Source organism: Panthera leo, chromosome B1 (assembly GCF_018350215.1).
Source record: "Panthera leo isolate Ple1 chromosome B1, P.leo_Ple1_pat1.1, whole genome shotgun sequence".
Classification (NCBI taxonomy): domain Eukaryota; kingdom Metazoa; phylum Chordata; class Mammalia; order Carnivora; family Felidae; genus Panthera; species Panthera leo.
The window spans coordinates 160,842,472-160,862,882 of NC_056682.1; the positions used below are offsets into that span (position 1 = coordinate 160,842,472).

General features: G+C 43.5%; 1 protein-coding gene across 2 annotated transcripts in view; it reads left to right on the plus strand.

Moving 5' to 3' along the window:
* KDR (kinase insert domain receptor) overlaps positions 1 to 20,411 on the plus strand; it is a 46,254-nt gene that overhangs the window by 10,860 nt on the left and 14,983 nt on the right. For both annotated transcript variants that reach the window (XM_042936362.1, XM_042936363.1), the window contains exons 6-21: positions 302 to 441; positions 1,134 to 1,311; positions 2,739 to 2,853; positions 2,946 to 3,109; positions 5,248 to 5,404; positions 6,275 to 6,398; positions 6,930 to 7,038; positions 8,105 to 8,446; positions 10,534 to 10,680; positions 11,007 to 11,138; positions 14,800 to 14,906; positions 15,340 to 15,475; positions 15,847 to 15,951; positions 17,270 to 17,383; positions 17,960 to 18,048; positions 19,079 to 19,232. In XM_042936362.1, coding sequence (XP_042792296.1) covers positions 302 to 441; positions 1,134 to 1,311; positions 2,739 to 2,853; positions 2,946 to 3,109; positions 5,248 to 5,404; positions 6,275 to 6,398; positions 6,930 to 7,038; positions 8,105 to 8,446; positions 10,534 to 10,680; positions 11,007 to 11,138; positions 14,800 to 14,906; positions 15,340 to 15,475; positions 15,847 to 15,951; positions 17,270 to 17,383; positions 17,960 to 18,048; positions 19,079 to 19,232 — 2,313 coding nt within the window. The remainder of the gene's footprint in view (positions 1 to 301; positions 442 to 1,133; positions 1,312 to 2,738; positions 2,854 to 2,945; positions 3,110 to 5,247; positions 5,405 to 6,274; positions 6,399 to 6,929; positions 7,039 to 8,104; positions 8,447 to 10,533; positions 10,681 to 11,006; positions 11,139 to 14,799; positions 14,907 to 15,339; positions 15,476 to 15,846; positions 15,952 to 17,269; positions 17,384 to 17,959; positions 18,049 to 19,078; positions 19,233 to 20,411) is intronic.

Sequence of the window (20,411 nt, forward strand, 5' to 3'; positions counted from 1 at the left end):
TTCTTTTAATTATACCTATTTTACGGAAAATTCAGTAATTTACTAAAGCTGGCTTCATTGGCTTTTGACTACTCAAATTTTACTGCTTTTCTATCCACCGGGCAACATCTTTGAGATTCCTGCAAGTCTGCTTTGTAAGCCTCTGTGGGTGATTTTGCTGGGAGTTACCAAGTATTGCTGAGGCCCTCAGGGAAAAATGATGTGGCACGTTTTGAAGCTGCATCATTTTTGAAAAAAAATCCATGCGAAGTTATATTTGTTTTCCCCCTCTTTCTCTGTGTTTTCAATTTACTTGCTCCAGGGTACAAGATTTATGATGTGGTTCTGAGCCCCCCTCATGGAGTTGAGCTGTCTGTTGGAGAGAGGCTCGTCTTAAACTGTACAGCGAGGACTGAACTAAATGTGGGGATTGACTTCAACTGGGAATACCCTTCTTTGAAGGTAACACTGACAGTTCAAAGCCAGACCTCTAAATACTTTGATAATAAGCTCCAATGGAGTTTGCTTGAGAGAGATAGGGACTTGTCTGGCCAGATAAAATGTAAGGGCCTTAACTCTGTCTCTCTCTCTCTCTCTCTGTCTGTCTGTCTGTCTCTCTCTCTCTCTCTCTCCCACACACACACACACACACACACACACACACACTTACTTTAAAAGAACTACAGAACGCATAGCACCCATGGAAAACAGATGCAATGCCAAAAACTCGGTTCCACTCTGCTATAATCAGGCAGTGAAGATTAGTTTTTTCTAGGTGATTACATCTTTCCAGGTTGCATTATTTCTCTGTGCTCCAAAGTCTTTGATCTGTTTTCCCTTTAAGGGAATTTGTCTTTAAGAGGTGGCATGAGACATACTTCTCCTTAAACAGTGGTCATACTTGCTTGTGTTTCTGTGGTACCTGTCCATCTCATTCCCACTATGTGAGGCTTCCAAAATCTTAATTCAGTTGGTTGCATTTATTTCTCTTGAAACCAAATATATTGGTAGCCTAGATGGTGTTAAAAGTTCTGAAGTACCTCTTATTAGCACGAATCGCATTCACCAAGGGCCAAGACTTGGTCCTGTGGGTATCTAGAAGCTACCAGGGGATGTTATGCTGGACTTTGAAAGTTCAGTAAACTCTTTTTCAGCATCAGCATAAAAAGCTTGTTAACCGGGACCTAAAAACTCAATCTGGGAGTGAGATGAAGAAATTTTTGAGCACCTTGACCATAGATGGTGTAACCCGGAGTGACCAAGGGTGGTATACCTGTGCGGCTTCCAGTGGGCTGATGACCAAGCGGAACAGCACGTTCGTCAGGGTCCACGGTAAGCGACGCTGTCCTTTGGAATCATGCCATGCCTTGAAAAGCGAGATCGTCTAAATGATGTTAGGTCAGCTAGAGATTCCTGTGTTGTTCATTCAGAAGACATGTCTGAGCTCTTGCGAGGGAGGCCACATGCGCTAGAGATCAAGAGCACAGCTTGGGTTCAAATCCCAACTTTAATGATGGGATGAGCCGAGACAGCAAGTGCTCACTAACTTTTACTTGTTGCAGTGTTTGTGGCTGCCGTTACTACAGTATACTAAGCAGAGTGTTGTTATCTACGATAGTTTTTGCATTTTCATTTTATTTCGAGGCTGAGGGGCCTGTGTGAATAAGCAAGGGCTTTGCAATTGAGGAAACCTGGATTTAATTACTATCTGTGGGGCTTTGAGCAAAATAACTTCGTTTCTTTTTTATTCGCCTTCGCTGATAATCATGTCACATAATAACACGTCAGTGTCCGCGGTTAGGTGGTAATTCATTTGGCACTCAACCTTGGGCCTGGGTAATGATTTTGGATTTTATAATACGGGCATTCATAGAAGGGCTGGAGCCGAGAGAGCCACGCTCTGGTTGACGTTTCCGTAGGATTGCTGCGTCTTTTATGTGAAACACTTTAGGGAAGAAAGGGCAGCAGTAGGGAGACCAGATAGGAGGCTTAATTGCATTTATCCCGGTGAGAGCTGGTGAGTGGCTTGGACTGAGTGGTAGAGACAGAAGTGGGGAGAAGTGATCTGGTTCTGGATATGGTTTTGAAGATAGAGTCAACAGGACCCACCCATTGACTCAACGGCTGAGGGGCCTAAGAGAAACAGAATGCAAGCTGACTTGAATCGTTAGCGTGAGGAGGTGAATGAGTGGTGGCTTTATCGACCGAGATGGGGAAGACTGAGAGGGAAGTAAGATTTGGGGCGACGGTGTTGGGTGTGTTTATTTGGACAGGCCCATCAAACGTCCGAGTGGAGATAGTTGATATATAAGTCTGGAACCCGGAGAAGTCAGGGGTGAATGGCACTTTATGGCTGAGCCTGGAGGAAGGTGCAGATAAAGAGAAGGGGTCCGAGGACTGAGTCCTGGGGAAGATGGTGGGTAGGTATCGGGTGCAAGGGGGACGGAGGAGAAGGAGCACCCGAGGTTCCTGGAGGACTTAGAGAAAACTTCCCAGGGGAGCAAACGCTTGAACTGAGACTGGAGCAACCAGTAGGCTTGCAGTGGCCGCTCAGAGAGAGAGAAAGGTAAATCCAGAGGCCAGTTGATGGGGAGAAGCTGGACCGTGACCAAGGACAGGCAGTGTGGAGAATCCCTGAATTGTGGCAACTCACACTCCCTAGATCACGGACTCTTCATTTGAAATGAAAAACCAAACCAAATGACCATTCACTGAAGAAGTTGACATTCGTAGGAGTAATTATTTTTATTGTTTTCCAGAAAAACCTTTTGTCGCTTTTGGTAGTGGCATGGAATCTTTGGTGGAAGCCATCGTGGGAGACCGTGTCAGAGTGCCTGTGAAGTACCTTGGTTACCCTCCCCCGGAAATAAAATGGTAACTATTAGGAATAAAGGCAAAGCATTGTTCCCCCTGAAAGCAAACCCTTAAATTATACTAATTCCCGAGATTTTTTTTTTCCTCCACAGGTATAAAAATGGAAGACCCATTGAGTCCAATCACACAATAAAAGTGGGGCATGTACTGACTATTATGGAAGTGAGTGAAAAAGATACAGGAAATTACACTGTCATCCTTACCAACCCCATTTCGAAGGAGAAACAGAGCCACGTGGTATCTCTGGTCGTGAATGGTGAGTTTGTTCCGCTTTCCTTCTCAGCCCCAAACCGATTATAAAGGGTACGATTACGGCTTCCTACACAGCCAGGCCACCAGTCCTTTGTCACACCTGCTGCTTCACTCACATCAGGAACAGGCTTCTACGTATAAAAATGATCCAGGGGCGCCTGGGTGGCTCAGTAGGTTAAGCGTCCAACTTCGGCTCAGGTCAGGATCTCGCAGTTCGTGAGTTCAAGCCTCGCGTTGGGCTCTGTGCTGACAGCTCAGAGCTTGGAGCCTGCTTCGGATTCTGTGTCTCCCTCTCTCTGCCCTCCCCTGCTCACTCTCTCTCTCTCTCTCTCTCTCTCTCAAAAATAAATAAACATTAAAAATTTTTTTATAGAAATGATCCAGAGCAGTAGAGTTGAGGTGAGGTGTAGGACAGCACGCTCTGGATGTACGTGCTTAAGAGGCCACGCAACTGAACTGTTCAGCAGTCACATGCAGCATTGATGTAGATGATACATTCAATGGCTGTATGCTGTGAAGTAAGCACCCCTCCGGGAACAGTTGTTGTGTTGCCTTTGACCTTGTCTCACGAAAGTGTGCACCTGGCATGCAAATGTTTAAGAGCCTTTTTGAATTTTGTGGGAAGCTGCTACTTTGAGGCATAGGCAGATCCCAGCTCAGAAGGCTTTTGCAGGTTGACATTGGCTGGCTGGAAGTTAAAAAAAAATTTTTTTTTTTTAAAAACAGGAGTCTAAGATCTATCTGACTCTGAGGCTATAAAGGGAAGATAAAAAGTTTTTGATCTAAGGATGATTTGAACTTTGTTCTTTCAAGCTGAAAGTGTCCTGGATGGGGAATAAAATGGTATTATGGTCAAGGAAGTGTTTGAGATGCTAAGTCAATGGACAACAGGTGTCTATATAGCAGGACTTATCAGGACCTTTAATATGCTTATGTATGTTGCCATTCTCCAGGGGGAGAGACATAGAGTATTGAGGGCTTAACAAAATTATTTGAGCCGAGCATCCCCCTCCAACCCGAGAAATCCACTCATCTCTTGCTCTAGACACAGTTTGGGAAATGCTTCTCTGTTGGCATTCTTTGTTCTCCCTATGGGCGCAGCGCATTACAACTTCAGGATCTTCTCTTACAACGTTAGGGTGCTTCCCCACATATCCTGCCGCTGCTCTGTATGTCTGCTGAGGTTGACTTCATTTCTTTGCTGGGACGTCAGCTTCAGGGAGTATTTTAAAGAAAATAGGTTGCAGAAATGTCATTTAGAAGCCACTCGGGAGGAGGGGATTTGGGAAAGGCGAGAAGCTAGAAAGCTCATAAGTAGGGTAGGGAGAAGCAAATGAGCACAAAACAAAGATGTAAAAATGGATAGTGTATAAGCCCATCTCAAGAATTCATGAAGCCACTAACCATTTGATTCACCTTAGCATTTACCCTGCCAGATAAAATGAACATAAAAAGTCAAAATTTGAGAGTATAATCCGAATCTTTAAGTTGATGATGATGGGAGGATAGTTTTGCATTAATGACTTTGGAGCCAAAAAAAGGAAAGAAAAAAAAAGGGTGAGAAAAAGGAAGAGGGGGAGGGAAGAAAAGGAAGGAAAGGAGGGAGAGAGGGAGGAAGGAAAGAGGGAAAGAAGTGGAAGAAGGAGACGGGGAGGGAGGAGGAAGAGAGGTAGGTGATCTTGGGCAAGTCATTCGACTTTTCTGTTTCATTCTTATGTGTAAAAGGGACAATGATAGTGGCTATGAGGATCGCATGGATTATTCTGGCTAGAGCACTTAGAACGATGCCCGGCACATAATAAGCGTATTTACTGTGCTAGTCACAATGATTTTATGCCTTTCCTGTCCTGATCTCTTGAGACTGGAAGCACAGGGAGAGCTATCCCCAACATGTAGGGATAACATGTAGGGATAACAAGGCAGAGAGAGGGTGTCCAGACTTGTGCAAAGTCCTCCGCTGGCGAGGAGGATGACTTTTGCTAGAAGTTCCGTGTCCTGTTTCCAAGTCTAGCTGTTCTTTGAGAAAGAAAATGGGAGTGGAATCATATGCTTATAGAAACATAGGCCTTGGTTGATGAAAGCTTCCCCCTTCCGCTCCTCCAAGCCGATTGACAATTCAAAAGTGACTTTTCCCGTCTCCAGTCCCACCCCAGATCGGCGAGAAATCCCTGATCTCTCCGGTGGATTCGTACCAGTACGGCACCACGCAAACGCTGACGTGCACGGTCTACGCGGTCCCCCCGCCACATCACATCCGCTGGTACTGGCAGCTGGAGGAGGAGTGTGCCTACAGGCCTGCGTGAGTAGGACCCCGTCCTCTTTTGCCCTGCTGTTCTGCATTTCATGCAGCCATGCTGCGGTGTGATTCCATTCCCCCGGAGAAGGCCCTTCCTAAGAAAGTTCTGCCCCAAGCGGTGCTTTCCATCTTTCTCCACGTCTTAACATTTTAGGAGATGTCTTTCGTTGGTGTCCCACTTTGAGATCAGCTAGCTCTCTGTTCCTAGGTTGGCACACCTCTCCAAATGCAGGCCCTTCCCTCACATTGCCGATCGCCAATCTTTGTTTCTTTCCCTTACTCCAAGCAACTGGTGAATACCACGTCTCTCCTTATCTGGGAGAAGGTCCATCTCAGAGGAAGAGCTGATGGATGAGAGCCTTTGGCTTCTCAGGCCCAGCTTATCAGGTTCTAACACGAGTCCAGACATCCTTAGGAAAAAAAAACCCAGGCCACCCACTATCACCCTGAGCCGTTCACTTCCTGTTGTTGTTTTTGAGACGGCCTCTACTAGTTTCTTCCTCAGATGCTGACCATTTCCTACACAAAGGCCACAGTCCCAGGGAGATTGCTTTAAGAAGCCCAATGACTTCTTAGTTTCCTTGTCTTCCTTTGAACTAAATTAACTTGAATTGTCTTGTCGATTCAATTTATGAATGGAGGTTTGTTCCCAGAATAGCTGTTTCCCTCCTGTATCCTGAATGAATCTACCTAGAACCTTTTCCTTCTTTGCTGAGGCCTATTTTTATTTGGCGCCAAGTCTTGTAACATGGCAGGGTGCGCTGAAAGTTATTTCTAAGAACGTAGTAACCAAAGTCTGACTCCTTTCCTCGCTATGGATCTGAACTAAAGGAAAGTTAAGTCGTAATAAGAGCTGTTATTTCTTCCTTATAGCCAAGCTGTCTTAATGACAAACCCATACACTTGTAAAGAATGGAGAAATGTGGATGACTTCCAGGGGGGAAATAAAATTGAAGTCAACAAAAATCAATTTGCCCTAATTGAAGGAAAAAACAAAGTGAGTTTGAAGTTCTTTAAATTGAAAATCTCTCTCTCTCTCTCTCTCTCTCTCTTTGATGGAAGGGTGGGGGGATGGAGTGGAAGCATGGTGTAATCATACGTGAGGGATGTTAGAGATTGATAGTCACATTAATTGTACGATAAAATACTAACATATTAAGTCAGTTTGAAAACACCATTGACTGTTAGAAGCACCATCGCCTTATTAGTATCTTATCAGAGAAAGATAAAACACATATGCTGTTAGCTCTGTACATAGATTGTAAGGTGATTCTGATTTTACAAATATGGAAATGAGAAAATGTGTGCAGTGTTAGGCTAAAATACATGATTTCCCTTTTGGTTTCCAAAGTCTATTTTGTGTAATGTGTGAGCCACACCAGGATAATGATAATTGTGTGGATTTGAGAGAGGTCAGTGCAGGAGTATGAATGGAGTAGGCGGGTCTTACAGGTTGAATTTGAGTCTGAATGCATGCGCATGAACACAGCCTCCATCGTTTACGGCCTGGGATTTGTTTTTTTCATAGACTGTAAGTACCCTTGTTATCCAAGCGGCAAATGTGTCAGCTTTGTACAAATGTGAAGCCGTCAACAAAGCTGGGAGAGGAGAGAGGGTTATCTCCTTCCACGTGACCAGTGAGTACTGCTCTCTGGGGGGGGAGGGGGCGTTGGATCTCTTGCCAAGGGGGTGCTAAGCTGTCTGATAGTCTGTGGTCCTTGCCATTCTTGAGTGGCATGGTGGTTTTGGAAAAGGCCTTGGACTGACACTGGGGATGCTTTTGTTCGTAAATGAAGACTTCTCAGGGAGCTCCTGGGCTCATGTGAAATCAGCACAACTGACTCCTGTTCGCTCAGGGGAGAGAATGGTTTTACGTATGTTTTTTTAATTTTTAAAAAATTTATTTTAGAGTACGAGTGAGAGAGAGAGTAGGGGAGAGGGAGGGAGAGAGAAAGAGGGAGAGGGAGAATCCCAAGCAGGCTCCATGCTCAGCACAGAGCCCAACACGGGGCTTGATCCCATGACCCAGGGATCCCGAAATCAAGTGTCGGATGCTCAACCAACTGAGCCCCCAGGTGCCCCTGTTTCACATATTTTTAGCCACTAGTCCTGGGTACTAGTTATGTCCCCACCATCTGAGTCTAGCATAGTGTGTGGCTTCTTGGGGTTCAATCGGTGTTGGTGGGCTTGCTGCTGAGCAGCTGACAGCATTGACTGGAGGTAATTGTAATGACATAGGGACAGTTTCCTCCCAATGCTGCTGATTCTGCCTGTTCATCTTAGCTTTATGGATAAGCTTTAGCTGACTGCACTGGGTGAAATAGTTCAACGTGGGCTAATTCGTTGTCGTAATTATAGCCTTAATGTCATTGAGTGTGATGTGTTGATGAGGAACTCATTTTTAAAATTCCGTGTTATAATTATCTGCTGTAAATAGGTCTTGGATTTTTTATTTTCGTCTCAAAAACTGTGTTTAGGGCTCAAAGTGGAGATTTGATACATATCTGAGGTCTGCACCTTAGTAAAATAACCTATTTTGAGTCCCGAGCTGTCTCGTGCGGTTGTTTCCCTGTGTGACATCGTCTGGGATTGCGAGGGCCTCACTTTTCTTGGTGCTTTATAGCAGTCTAGGGGTGGCAAGAAGACAAAAGCACGCTGCCCAAATTAAATCGCCATTTTCTAGCCATGGGTTTTGTATTTCAGGGGGCCCTGAAATCACTTTGCAGCCCGGCACCCAGCCGACCGAACAGGAACGGGTGTCTTTGTGGTGCACTGCAGACAGAACTACATTTGAGAACCTCACGTGGTACAAGGCTGGCTCTCAGGCTCTGCCAGTCCACGTGGGAGAGCTGCCTACACCCATCTGCAAGAACTTGGATGCCCTTTGGAAAATGAATGCCACCACGTTCTCTAATGGCACAAGCGACACTTTGATCCTGGAGCTCCAGAACGCATCCTTGCAGGACCAAGGAGATTATGTGTGCTTTGCTCAGGACAGGAAGACCAAGAAAAGACATTGTGTGGTCCGACAGCTCACGGTTTTAGGTAGGGAGGCAACTCTGGATCATCAAAGACTGTTGGAATGCCTTCAGTGTAGGGCTTTTGGGGACTGTGAGAAAATAACTATCGTATAGGAGCCTATGAAGTAGACGGGTACACACTCAGCTTATTCACTGAAAGTCCTTGAGGCAGAAAGAGGCGGATAGTGGTGAAATGATGTATTAAAAAGAGAAAATAGCATGGTTCCTGCCAGCTCTAATGATAGGATTTCATTAGGATTTCCGAGGGATGAGCCTAAACTGGGGAAATTTCTACTTTATCCTTGGACATTTATTTATTTTAGTAGACACATGTTCATGGAATGCCTACTGTGAGCTAAGAAGGTTCCAGAAATTCAGAGTGGTGAGGAGGTAGATAAGATAAGAACACAGGCAACCACCAGGCGGTCGTAGCACATTGAGGTCTCGGTGTCCATGAGGAGAGGAATTGTTTTGTTTTACTCCTTGTAGTAGCTCGCGTCAGAGAACACAGTGGCACATGCTAGGTGCTCAGTAAGATACCTACTACATGAAGAGTGTGACAATGGGGTTGTTTAGGGCCTGTGAGAGCCCATGGGAGGGGTGCACCACTCACTGCTTGTCCCTCTGGGTCATCCCGTGTAGTCCAGCATAAGATCAATGGGATGATAATTTTAGTGAGCAGATAGCTTTGTAAATTCCGCATGGAGCCACTCTCCACACCTTATCTAACCTTGTGTCTTGCGCAAAAGCTATGCGGCCATGCCTCTGTCTCTGGGGAAATCAGACAAACTTGGGAAAGTCTCTTTGTGCCGACTCCCTCCATTTTCTCCTCTCTTTAGTGTCCCTTTCCAGTTTCTGGGATGTGTGCATTCTCTGATTTTACTGTTAAGATGGGGAACTGCCCAGGTGAATGAATCTATACTAAGGTTTTGGAGGAATAATGTCTTCTTCAGAGGCCTTGGCATATTTTAAGAGGTATCCTCAGATAGACACTAGGGTAGTGTTTGCTAGTGTTAAGACTTAGGTGTCAAAAGAAGGAATTTTTTTGGGGTGAAGTCATTCCCAGGGCCCTTTGTATCTTATCACATATATGACCATCTTGGGGACCGGTCCTGTTTCAAATTAAAGGAAGAATTCAGAAAGAGATATGAAAGAGACCATGCCCAGGAAATATGTGCTCACAATGACCTGGTTTGCTTCTCTAAGGACTCCTAAGTCGTTTTCCTAAAATTATCCTTAGAAATAGAATAGAGCCCAGGACATTTGCTTAAATCCCAGTGTAGTTCACCACTGAGGTGATCCCATTTTGCTAAATATTGCAGTGGATTCTTTCAGCAAGATTGCTTTCAATTGCTTTGGACAAGATATTTCTATAATGCTTTGATGAAAGGGTACATCTGAAGTTTCGCTGTACATTGAAACAAATACCCATGAGCTTAATTTTTGAAATCTTTGACTTTCTTTAGGGATTATTGTCTTGCTTGTTTGTGTTTTAGTGGAAATGGCACCAGACTAGTCTTATAAGCTCATTAGTTCAAATGTTCACTGAGTTATAGGGACTTGGAGAAGTTGTTTAACCCCCTTAACTACAGTTATTTCATCTGCAAAAGAAGGTTAATATTCTTGTCCATTGTATGATTGATAATGAGCCACAGAAATAGTGTAAGTGAGTTTTGTAAAAAGTGCCAAATATACATAAGGCATTCTTTGTTGAATTACACTGAAGGTTTGCACTTACCAAGAGAAACATGCAGAATTCAAGGGTGTCACTGTCTCGAACTTTCGTGGGAGGGAAAGTTTCCCCTTGGGGAAGCTGTGTCTAGTTAGAAGAAAACCCCATAAAGGTGACAACCTTTATTTTGTGATGTGACGACCAGGTAGAATCACTAATAAGGATGTCCAAAGTGATCTCTGTCAACTGTCCTGACTTATTTCTTCCATTAACTTTATTCAGTGGCCAAGAGTAATGTTATTAGCTTCTATGTATTTTCAGCTTAGTAAATCAGTGGTTTACTGTTTATTAAGTTTAAACTATAAGTTTACTGATGCTAAAACCATTTCAGAAGTTTTAACTACATGTTGTATGATTTTTGTATGTGTGTGTGTGCACAGAGCGTGTGGCACCCATGATCACAGGAAACCTGGAGAATCAAACAACAAGTATTGGTGAAACCATCGAAGTTTCGTGCACCACGTCTGGGAATCCCCCTCCACAGATTACGTGGTTTAAAGATAATGAAACACTTGTTGAAGACTCAGGTGAATAGACTATGTCTATCTCTGGTTGGTTGCAGAATTCTCAGAGATAGGATCTAAAACCCACCTTATGCCTTGATTTGTTTTAGGTAGGAAAAAAGCAATATTAGTGTCCATGGTCTGGCTCATTTCATAGACTCAGAATTCAGAGCCTTGTTGAATTCTCATGGGAGCTGGGACTGGTGATGAGTCAGCAGTGCCTCCTGTATCACTCTTTGGAATTAGATGCTCATCCAAGAAAAGACATCATTTATATTTTTAAATTTTTTCCTAAACAACTCCACCACATCACCTCATAAATGGAAACAACCATTTTTCTTTTCTTTTAGGTATTGTACTGAAAGATGGGAACCGGAACCTAACCATCCGCAGGGTGAGGAAGGAAGATGAAGGCCTGTATACGTGCCGGGCATGCAGTGTTCTTGGGTGTGCAAAAGTGGAGGCATTTTTCATCGTGGAAGGTCAGTGGAAATTCATGGACACATCGGGTGTTTTTAGAAAATTAGCTTGTGTTGTATATATGCTCATACACTTTGGGTGGGAGGATTATAGGTGATTTTTTTTGTTTATTTTTTTTTGAGAGAGAGAGAGAGAGTGCATACACGTGTGAGTGGGGGAGGGGAAGAGAGAGAATCCCAAGCAGGCTCTGCGCTATTAGCATGAACCTGACTTGGGGCTTGATCCCATGAACCGTGAGATCATGACCTGAGCCGAAATCAAGAGTCAGATGTTCAACCGACTGAGCCACCCCAGTGGGAGTATTTTGGTGATTTTTTATATTCTTTGTACTTTGTAAATTTTCTGCTCTAAGTATATATTATTTCAACTAGAAAAAATAATCAGTGTTATTTTAATTCTACTTGAATCATATTTCCCATCCTGGCAGTACTCACTATGGGAAAATTCTTAGCCAGGCAGGTAGAATATCCTCCTTTCCCTTGTTTCTTTTCTTCATTTGAATGGATCGATTAACTTGTTGTAGAAGTGATACCTCTATATTTTCTTGGGAAAACACTGGAATTACTGCTTAATCGTCAAAATCAGTGCTATCCAGACAATCACAAGGGTTCATAGTTTTCACTGGACTGCAGATAATTAAAATTGTGAACAACAGACCATTGCTCCAATGGCATGGAAATTTTAGGGTGTCTAAATGTGAAAGGAAACTCCTATGTGTGTGCAGGAGTGATGTGAAATCTGGCATTTTCCCAGATGGGAAAGGTAATTTGTGACAGAAAGGGGAAGAAAGAAGGATGGTGACAGAAGGAAAAACGGATGGATTTTTATGAACTCGTCCTCACTTGTCTCTCAAACTCTAGATTTTATTTCCCTCAATCTATCAAATCTTGCATCTTGGTGACTTGTTTTCACATTTGTAGGCTTATCACCATTTTATAGATTGCACTTGCAAATAAAGATTTCAAGTGTGTGAAATAAATAAAAATTTCAAGTGGCATGGTGCTTTTGTCACTTCCAGAGGGCTTCATGTTAAGGGCAGGTCCTAATGGGGGCTTCCAGCTCTTTCTCATGCCCTGCCGCATCTCCCTGAGCTGTTTGCAGCGGGTTACCCCTGCCTAAGTAGGAAACATTGGCACAGAACTTACATTTACTTAGTTCCCAAAGAATAATACTGAGAAGGAGAGAAGTAGATATTTAATGTGTCGGTTAGTCTTCCTAATGTTAACATGGAGATAATATTAACATGGAAGCTTTAATTACAGTAAAACCTTGAATTGCGAGTAACTTGTTCTGCGAGTGTCCTGCAAGGTGAACAAACATTTCTAATAAGTTATTCAATAAGTGATTGTTTAACTTGATAAACGAGTGATGTCTTGCAATATGAGTGTCACATGATCACACAAGAACCAATGGTCCTTGAAATTCTCTTTGAGATACGCATGCTTTGGATTACAAGCATGTTTCCGGAATGAATTATGCTCGCAAACCAAGGTTTTATAGTGTATTAATTATTAATTATATTAATATTAATTATATAGACAATTGAATCTTTGAACTCTTTACTAGGTATAATGGACTTTAAAATCTGTGTGTATGGGGCGCCTGGGTGGCTCAGTCGGTTGAGCGACCGACTTCGGCTCAGGTCACGATCTCACAGTCTGTGAGTTCGAGCCCCATGTCGGGCTCTGTGCTGACAGCTCAGAGCCTGGAGCCTGCTTCGGATTCTGTGTCTCCGTCTCTCTCTGCCCCTCCCCTGCTCATGCTCTGTCTCTCTCTGTCTCAGAAATAAGTAAACATTAAAAAAAATTAAAAAAAAAATCCGTGTGTATAAAAAGAAAGCCACGAGGTGCCTGTTTGCTGAGTCAGTTAAGGGTCCAACACTTGATTTTGGCTCAGGTCATGATCTCACAGTTGTGAGACTGAGCCCAGGTTGGGCCCTGTATTGGTCCCCACACTGGGCTCCACGTCAGGCTCCGTGCTGGGCATGGAGCCTGCTTTAGATTCTCTCTTCCTCCCTCTCCCCCTCCCCCTTCCCTGCTTGTGCTTACACTCTGTTTCTCAAAAAAAAAAAAAAAAAATTAATAGAAAAAATTAAAGAAGAAAGTTTCTTCAATAGAACCACCAGAGAAACAAAATCTACTTCCAGGCATAGTTGGTACTTGTCTCCAGACTGTTAACTCTTATTCGGCTAACTAGTTACTTACTTGGACTTCTGCCTTTTTCAGGCTGCCTTGGGCCACTTGAACGGCTTATTTGATTCACTCTGCACTCATCCATCGGGAAGCCCCATGTGCTAATTGCTTCCTTATCACCTCTCTGCTAATCACTCCTAGCTCAAAAGCTCTGGCATTTAATTTCTCCCACTCAGAGCGTCCTCTGGAGCCCCGAGCATCTGCCGCTTCCTTGCTGACCTCTACCTTTCCTTTCGTGGGTGGTTTCAACTCATCTTGCCAGGCCATACGGGACGCCCTCATCTTGGATTTCTCTCTTTTCTTCACTCAGACTCCTGCCAATCAAGGGCAGGGTAGTGTAATGGTTAACTGGTGTTGGACAGACTTGTTTAATTCTTCGCCATTCCACCCACTTGCTGTGTGCCCTTGACGGAGTAGCTTAACCTCTTTGAGCTTGTTTCTCCATCTGAAGACTGAGAGTTGCTGAGAACATCAAGAGGGATGACATATTTAAAGGACTGAGCACCTAGGAGGTGCATGGTAGCCAGTACCTTGCTGACCACTTGTTTTCTTATATAATCCTTTCTCAAACTCCATTCAGATGAAAACTGAGACTCTCTGTGCAAAACCGGGTATTTATTCCATCCCCCGCCAAATAACTACTTTTCTCCCCTGTAGAATGGAATCTGTTTTCTTTCCATCGAAGACTGCTCTTCCTTCAACCCTTCTTATGATTTTTTTCTTTTAAGACATCAACATTTCTATCCTTGATATCCTTAATTCCTGTCTTTAACTTTAGAATTTTATCGTTGGAGGGGCGCCTGGGTGGCTCAGTCGGTTAAGCGTCTGATTTCGGCTCAGGTCATGATCTCACGGTTTGTGAGTTCAAGCCCTGTGTTGGACCTTGTGCTGACAGCTCAGAGCCTGGAGCCTGCTTCAGATTCTGTGTCTCCCCCTCTCTCTACCCCTCCCACGCTCATGCTCTGTCTCTCAATAATAAATAAATGTTAAAAAAATTAAAAAAAAAGAATTTTATCTTTGGAGGTTTTCATGAGCAGTGTTTTGCAAACTTTAAATTATCCATTAAGAATGTTATAGACTCAGGGCACCTGGGTAGCTCAGTCAGTTAAGCATCCAACTTCAGATTGGTCATGATCCTCCCATTTGTGAGTTTGAACCCCACGCTGGGCTCTGTGCTGACAGCTCAGAGCCTGGAGCCTGTTTCAGATTCTGTGTCTCCCTCACTCTCTGCCCCTCTCCCTTCCATGCTCTCTCTCTCTCTCTCTCTCTCTTTCTCTCTCTGTCTCTCAAAAATAAACATTAAAAAAATTAAAAAAAAGAATGTTATAGATCCCTTCAAGTTAGATGCTTGTGACTATTATTATCTAGGATTTTTTCCAAGTTGGTAAACTTGAGATCTTGCTTTATTGTTGAACTTTGTCCTCTTATATCAAAAGGTATGAGTTTTCAGCATTCCGTTGTGTCTTTCTAGGTGCCCAGGAGAAGACGAACTTGGAGGTCATTATTCTAGTAGGCACAGCAGTGATTGCCATGTTCTTCTGGTTATTACTTGTCATCGTTCTACGGACCGTTAAGCGGGTAACAAAATCATTTCCCTTCCATCCCATGTACGTTGGTTTTCATGATTAATGAAAGCTGACTGGGGCTCTTTGAGTTGTTTCTTCCCATTGTTATTGGCTCAATGGGCACAATTTTATTTCAATACAATAACATTCTTTCCCACTTTCTTTTGGCTGGACCACTGGGCTTTAATTGATAGAAGCCACTAGAGGAGAAAAGGGCTTGGACTGTCCAATGTAATTAAGATTTAAGTACTTCATTTGGAGCTCATTTGGGGGTTGAGGGGACACTGGATGCAGGATTATAATAGGACTGACTCTCAAACTCCATGAATTTTATTTGAAAATGAGACATCAGGAATGGGGCTTCCATAAACAACAATAATAAGCACACAAAAAAACAACAGCCAGACAACAGAGTGTATGTGACTGGAAGGAATAATGATTTCCAGGCCAATGGAGGGGAACTGAAGACAGGCTACTTGTCCATCGTCATGGATCCAGATGAACTGCCCTTGGATGAACACTGTGAACGTCTGCCTTATGATGCCAGCAAGTGGGAATTTCCCAGAGACCGGCTGAAACTAGGTGTGTTTTCAAGTGATATTAATTTGGTGTTGGGTTTACCAAGCCATCTCTTCCTCCTTTTGGACAATGACAGATATAGTCTATTCACATGTTGGATTCAGGTTCAGAATATTCATTCTGTCTGTGGAATTTGAGTCATCATCCTTTTGGTCACTTAGAAGTAGGGTCCCTCTACAATAATCCAAAGTAGGGCATTTGGAGAGTGAAGCGGGGGAGATATTATTCAATGATTAAGCCAAGACAAGGGAGTGAGCTGGACTCTCCAAGTTAAACTGGGGTGTGCGGGTGATCCGATCTAGTCGGAATCTCTGTGTCACTTTGATGCTGTAATAGTCCAAGTCTGTTTGGTTTGGTGTCGTTGTTGACTATAGGTAAGCCCCTTGGCCGTGGTGCCTTCGGCCAAGTGATCGAAGCAGATGCCTTTGGAATTGACAAGACAGCGACTTGCAAGACAGTGGCTGTCAAAATGTTAAAAGGTAAAAGCAAAATTACATGGTGATGTATCTCTCTATCTGTTTCATCTGGTCTGCAGACGTAATGCAAGGCTTGTATCAGCAGCCCTGCAGTTAAGTGAGCCCACTAGCCAAGCATGTAGCCAGCTTATGCCTTTGTGCAAACTGGGGACAAGTTCCTCTTTCATAGCGTCCTGCCAGGGTACATGGCCTTCCAGGCAAAGTTGAGGATGGGTTTCAGCTTCATCTACTTCCCCACTTTGCCTGGGAGCCCATGCACAGCTGTACTTCGTGGCCTGACTCTAGGAAAAAAAAAATACCTTGATTATGTAAAAATTGTTCTTTAATCTCTTATGGTGCATTGGTAAGATAATTATAGACCGTGTAGAGACATGGAAAGAAACTTAATATAATAAGTAAAAATAGTAGAGTGCAAAAATAGCATGTCTCCTAGGATTGGAGTATGTAAAAGATTTTCTCCTATAAAAGATAATGGTTGCACTAGGGACAAAAGGACCATGGGTGACATTTTAAACATTAAAAGCCTTGTAAACAATTGTTAATCCTAATGGTAATGGTGTTCTGGCCTTGTCGTTTTAATTTGGGGAGGTGGTGTATGTAAAGCTCTTAGCTCCAGTTGTGATGTGCTTTCGTTGATGAGGCACACTGACCCTTGGCCCATAGGTCTTGTGCATTGCAAAGCCATCTCTCTCTCTCTCCCTCCGCCTCGTCGCCCTTGTGGCTAAGGGAGTGTGCCATTCTGAGGTGGCTCATCAGGGTCTGAGGTGTGGATCGCGTCTGTGAATTAGAGGGAAGTGTACAGGATCACTCTCGCAGTTTTAGCCTCATCGGCCTCATGGGCCAACTGGCCTTGCCAGCTGGCCCTTGTGAAATTTCCTGCTTGGCACCGATTGGCGGGAACTTCAGCATAGCCCCTAACACATAAGGATATTTAATACATGGTGTTGCTTCCTTACCAGGAAGCACTGAAATAATCAGGCCCTAAGAAGCATAGTCAACCTGATACATGAAAATCCAATTTTGTAAAGGAAAGAAAATCTGGGCGTGATTCCATTTGCAGATGTATTCTCTGCTTTGCAAAAGACTTCACAATGGATTCCTTTAAATGTCAAACATTCTGGGTGCACTTACAGTAAGAATTTGATTTAGAATTGGAAAATATAATTTATATTTGACTTTTAATGCACTTAATCTGTAAATTGGGTTGGTTACAGCTGTGTTGTCCCTGGAGGGTAAGTTGCACACATGCATGCAGTGGGGCACTGATCCTCTTAAGCTAATGCCCACATTTATGATTTCCCTGTTTGCTGTGTATTTGTAGAAGGAGCCACACACAGTGAACACCGAGCCCTCATGTCTGAACTCAAGATCCTCATTCATATTGGCCACCATCTCAATGTGGTCAATCTTCTAGGTGCCTGTACCAAGCCAGGAGGTGAGTATCTGTGGAGGGTTTTGGTTGCCTGATGATTCTGGCATTTAGTTTTCTGCTGGTGTTTCAGGGAAACCACTCAACTCCCATGGCCTTGATTTCCTTAACTTAGGATACTATGCCAGATTCCTAGATACGAATATATTTCATGGAGGTTTAATGGGCTCTATAAGTTCTTCTGGAACTTCCTGTGAGTTAAAAAATGCTGCCTCACTCTACTGCAGTTTGCTACTTGTGTAATAGATGTTCAGATGAAAAAAGTAAACCTCTCAAAAAACTTGAAAGCAAAGACCTTAAGAGTAGTTCCCCCTGAAATGGAGTCCTCTTAGGTGATTGTGTTGAAAAGCAAGAGAGTGGATTTTCTTCTGAAATTTTGGTTGATCAGGTTGTGGGATTGCCTTTTGGAAAAAGAAAAGCTACGCTGTAAGGGCATTGTGACCCACTGATTTTTGTGATCCTGTCCCCAGTGAAAGGTTGTAGCATCTTCTATGGTATTTTCTTGTTCATCAGTGTATTAAACACTTGATGAGATACATGAGCGGAAACATTTTTCTCTCTGACATGCTGTGCTGTCTGCAGGGCCACTCATGGTGATTGTGGAATTTTGCAAGTTTGGAAACCTGTCAACTTACTTAAGGGGCAAGAGAAATGAATTTGTCCCTTACAAGGTATGTCATTTCTTAACTCAGCTCTGGTCACATTGTAAAACGGAAGAAAACACAAAGTGATACAGGTTAATCTTCTTTTGTTAAAACCCCGTGAAGAACTTGTGAGGGGGCGCCTGGGTGGTTCAGTCAATTAAGTGTCCGACTCTTGATTTTGGTTCAGGTCATGATCTCAACAGTTCATAAGATCGAGCCCTGACTCGGGCTCTGGGCTGATAGTATGGAACCTGCTTAGGATTTTTTTTCTCTCTCTCTGCCCCTCCCCTGTTTGCGCGCTCTCTCTCTCTCTCTCTCTCTCAAAATAAATAAATAAATAAACTTAAAAAAAAAAAAAGAACTTGTGAGGAATCTTCTTGGCTGTTGGAACCTCTTTTACCTACTGGGGAACATATCTTCTCATGTTTTATTTTTTTGTGATTCTAATTTACTGAGCCATTATAGATGGTGCCTGAGGGGGCAGGAGGAGGAGGAAAGGGAAGGATGGAGAGAAGGATGGCTTTGGATTATATTCTCTCTCTCCTAGCAGTATTTGGCCCCATGGAATGTCAGCCCCTCTGTAAAGAGCACCCTAATGTTGGAAGTGTATCTGGGATAGACTTGAAACAGGCATTTATCTCTAAGCTAAAGAAGGAGCAGGGTGCCTGGGTGGCTTAGTCGGTTAAGCGTCTGACTCTTGATTTTGGTTCTGGTCATGGTCTCATAGTCCGTGAGTTCGAGCCACGTGTTGTGCTCTGCCCTGATGGTGCAGAGCCTGCTTGGGATTCTTTCTTCCTCTCTGTCCCTCCCTGCTTGCTCTCTCTTTCAAGACAGGTAAAAATAAACTTAAAAAATAAAACATAAAGAAGGAACTAGGCTTCATGGAAGAAAATTTATTATGTAGAACATTTGCCCAAAATTTGAGCCCAGAGATTGCATATTCTTGCAATTGATGTCCTTCTTGTCTGCTTTTAATAGTTACAATTATTTTTATAGTTTACTACATTTTAGACATCTTGTTTGCATTCAAAGAATTTGTTCATTTGCTTCATTGTAGACCAAAGGGGCACGATTTCGTCAAGGGAAGGAATATGTTGGGGAAATCACTATGGATCCGAAACGCCGTTTGGATAGTATCACGAGTAGTCAGAGCTCAGCCAGCTCTGGATTTGTTGAGGAGAAATCCCTCAGTGATGTGGAGGAAGAGGAAGGTACCTGTCATTGCTTTCTTCATACGTAACGCATGCTTTTGCAGAAAAGAGAAGGTGATAAGGTGTTATGAGGAATTTTGTCATGGGAAAAGTTCAGTACTCCCTAAAACTTGAAAGAGACCTGAATTTTGAGACTCCCACCATTCAGTCTTTCAAAAGTGAAGTGTGGAAGCCCTGAATAAGCAGCTGACTAGGTTGTGAGGCAAAGCGCAGAGAGCCTGAGAAATCTCAGGACCCCACGAGGGCTAAGCAGTCGACCATTAAACCAGTGCTTTGAAACTCCATTCAACATGGAGTAGCAGGAGGGGCTCAGCGCTCTGTTCCTGAGGGACAAAGGAGGCTCTCTGGTGGTTGATTAGCCTCCCCATTACCCTTAGCAGTTCCGCCCCATCCTGCCTAAGTCACCAGCACAACCCAAGACTTTCAATTAAGTATACCCAACCTCTCTGAGGTGGTGTAGGGGTCACCTGCTGTTTCTACCCCAGTCCAGGTGACTTATCAACCATACTTCCTCAGAGGAGTCTTGGTAAACATATTTTTCTTTATTCAGTTATGCTTCCAATGATATTTTAGTGCTCTCTAGGAGTAGAGCTGTATTCCCAAACTTCCAAGACTTCTTTCAGCTCCAGGATACACTATCTGCTTCCCTCAGAAGGAGCAGAGACATCTCCATAGATATAGAGATGGGGCTTCCTGACATCTGGCTCCTCTTGAGGCACGAGCTTAAAAGAACCCAGTCGTGAAATAGTGGAAGAAACCTGCTTCCATTTCCCTTGACGCGAGGCTACAGATAGACCTTAAATCTGGCTTCTTCCTCTTAGAAGCCAAATGGGCTGTGCCAAGCTGGAACTTGGCCTAGAGGAATGTGGAGAGGCTATCTGGACCTCATGCAACCTCTGTCCCATCTTTCTCACAAAATGGTGGTCAGGGCACAGGAAACCCAAAGGATTGAGGAATTAAGTTGGAATAGAAAGGGTGATGGCCTGGAATGTGTCCTCCCATTTCTTCATTTGGAAAATGGAAGGGTTTCGCTAATTGTTCACTGAGCGCCCTCTGGCCCTTAAGCATAAAGAAATCCTTGAGAAAATGGTTCACGGTCTTTTTAATACTTACGAGATTATTATTTCAACGGAGTTTTCATTTACTCCGGTATTTGTCTCTAGGAGAGAAACCATGTCT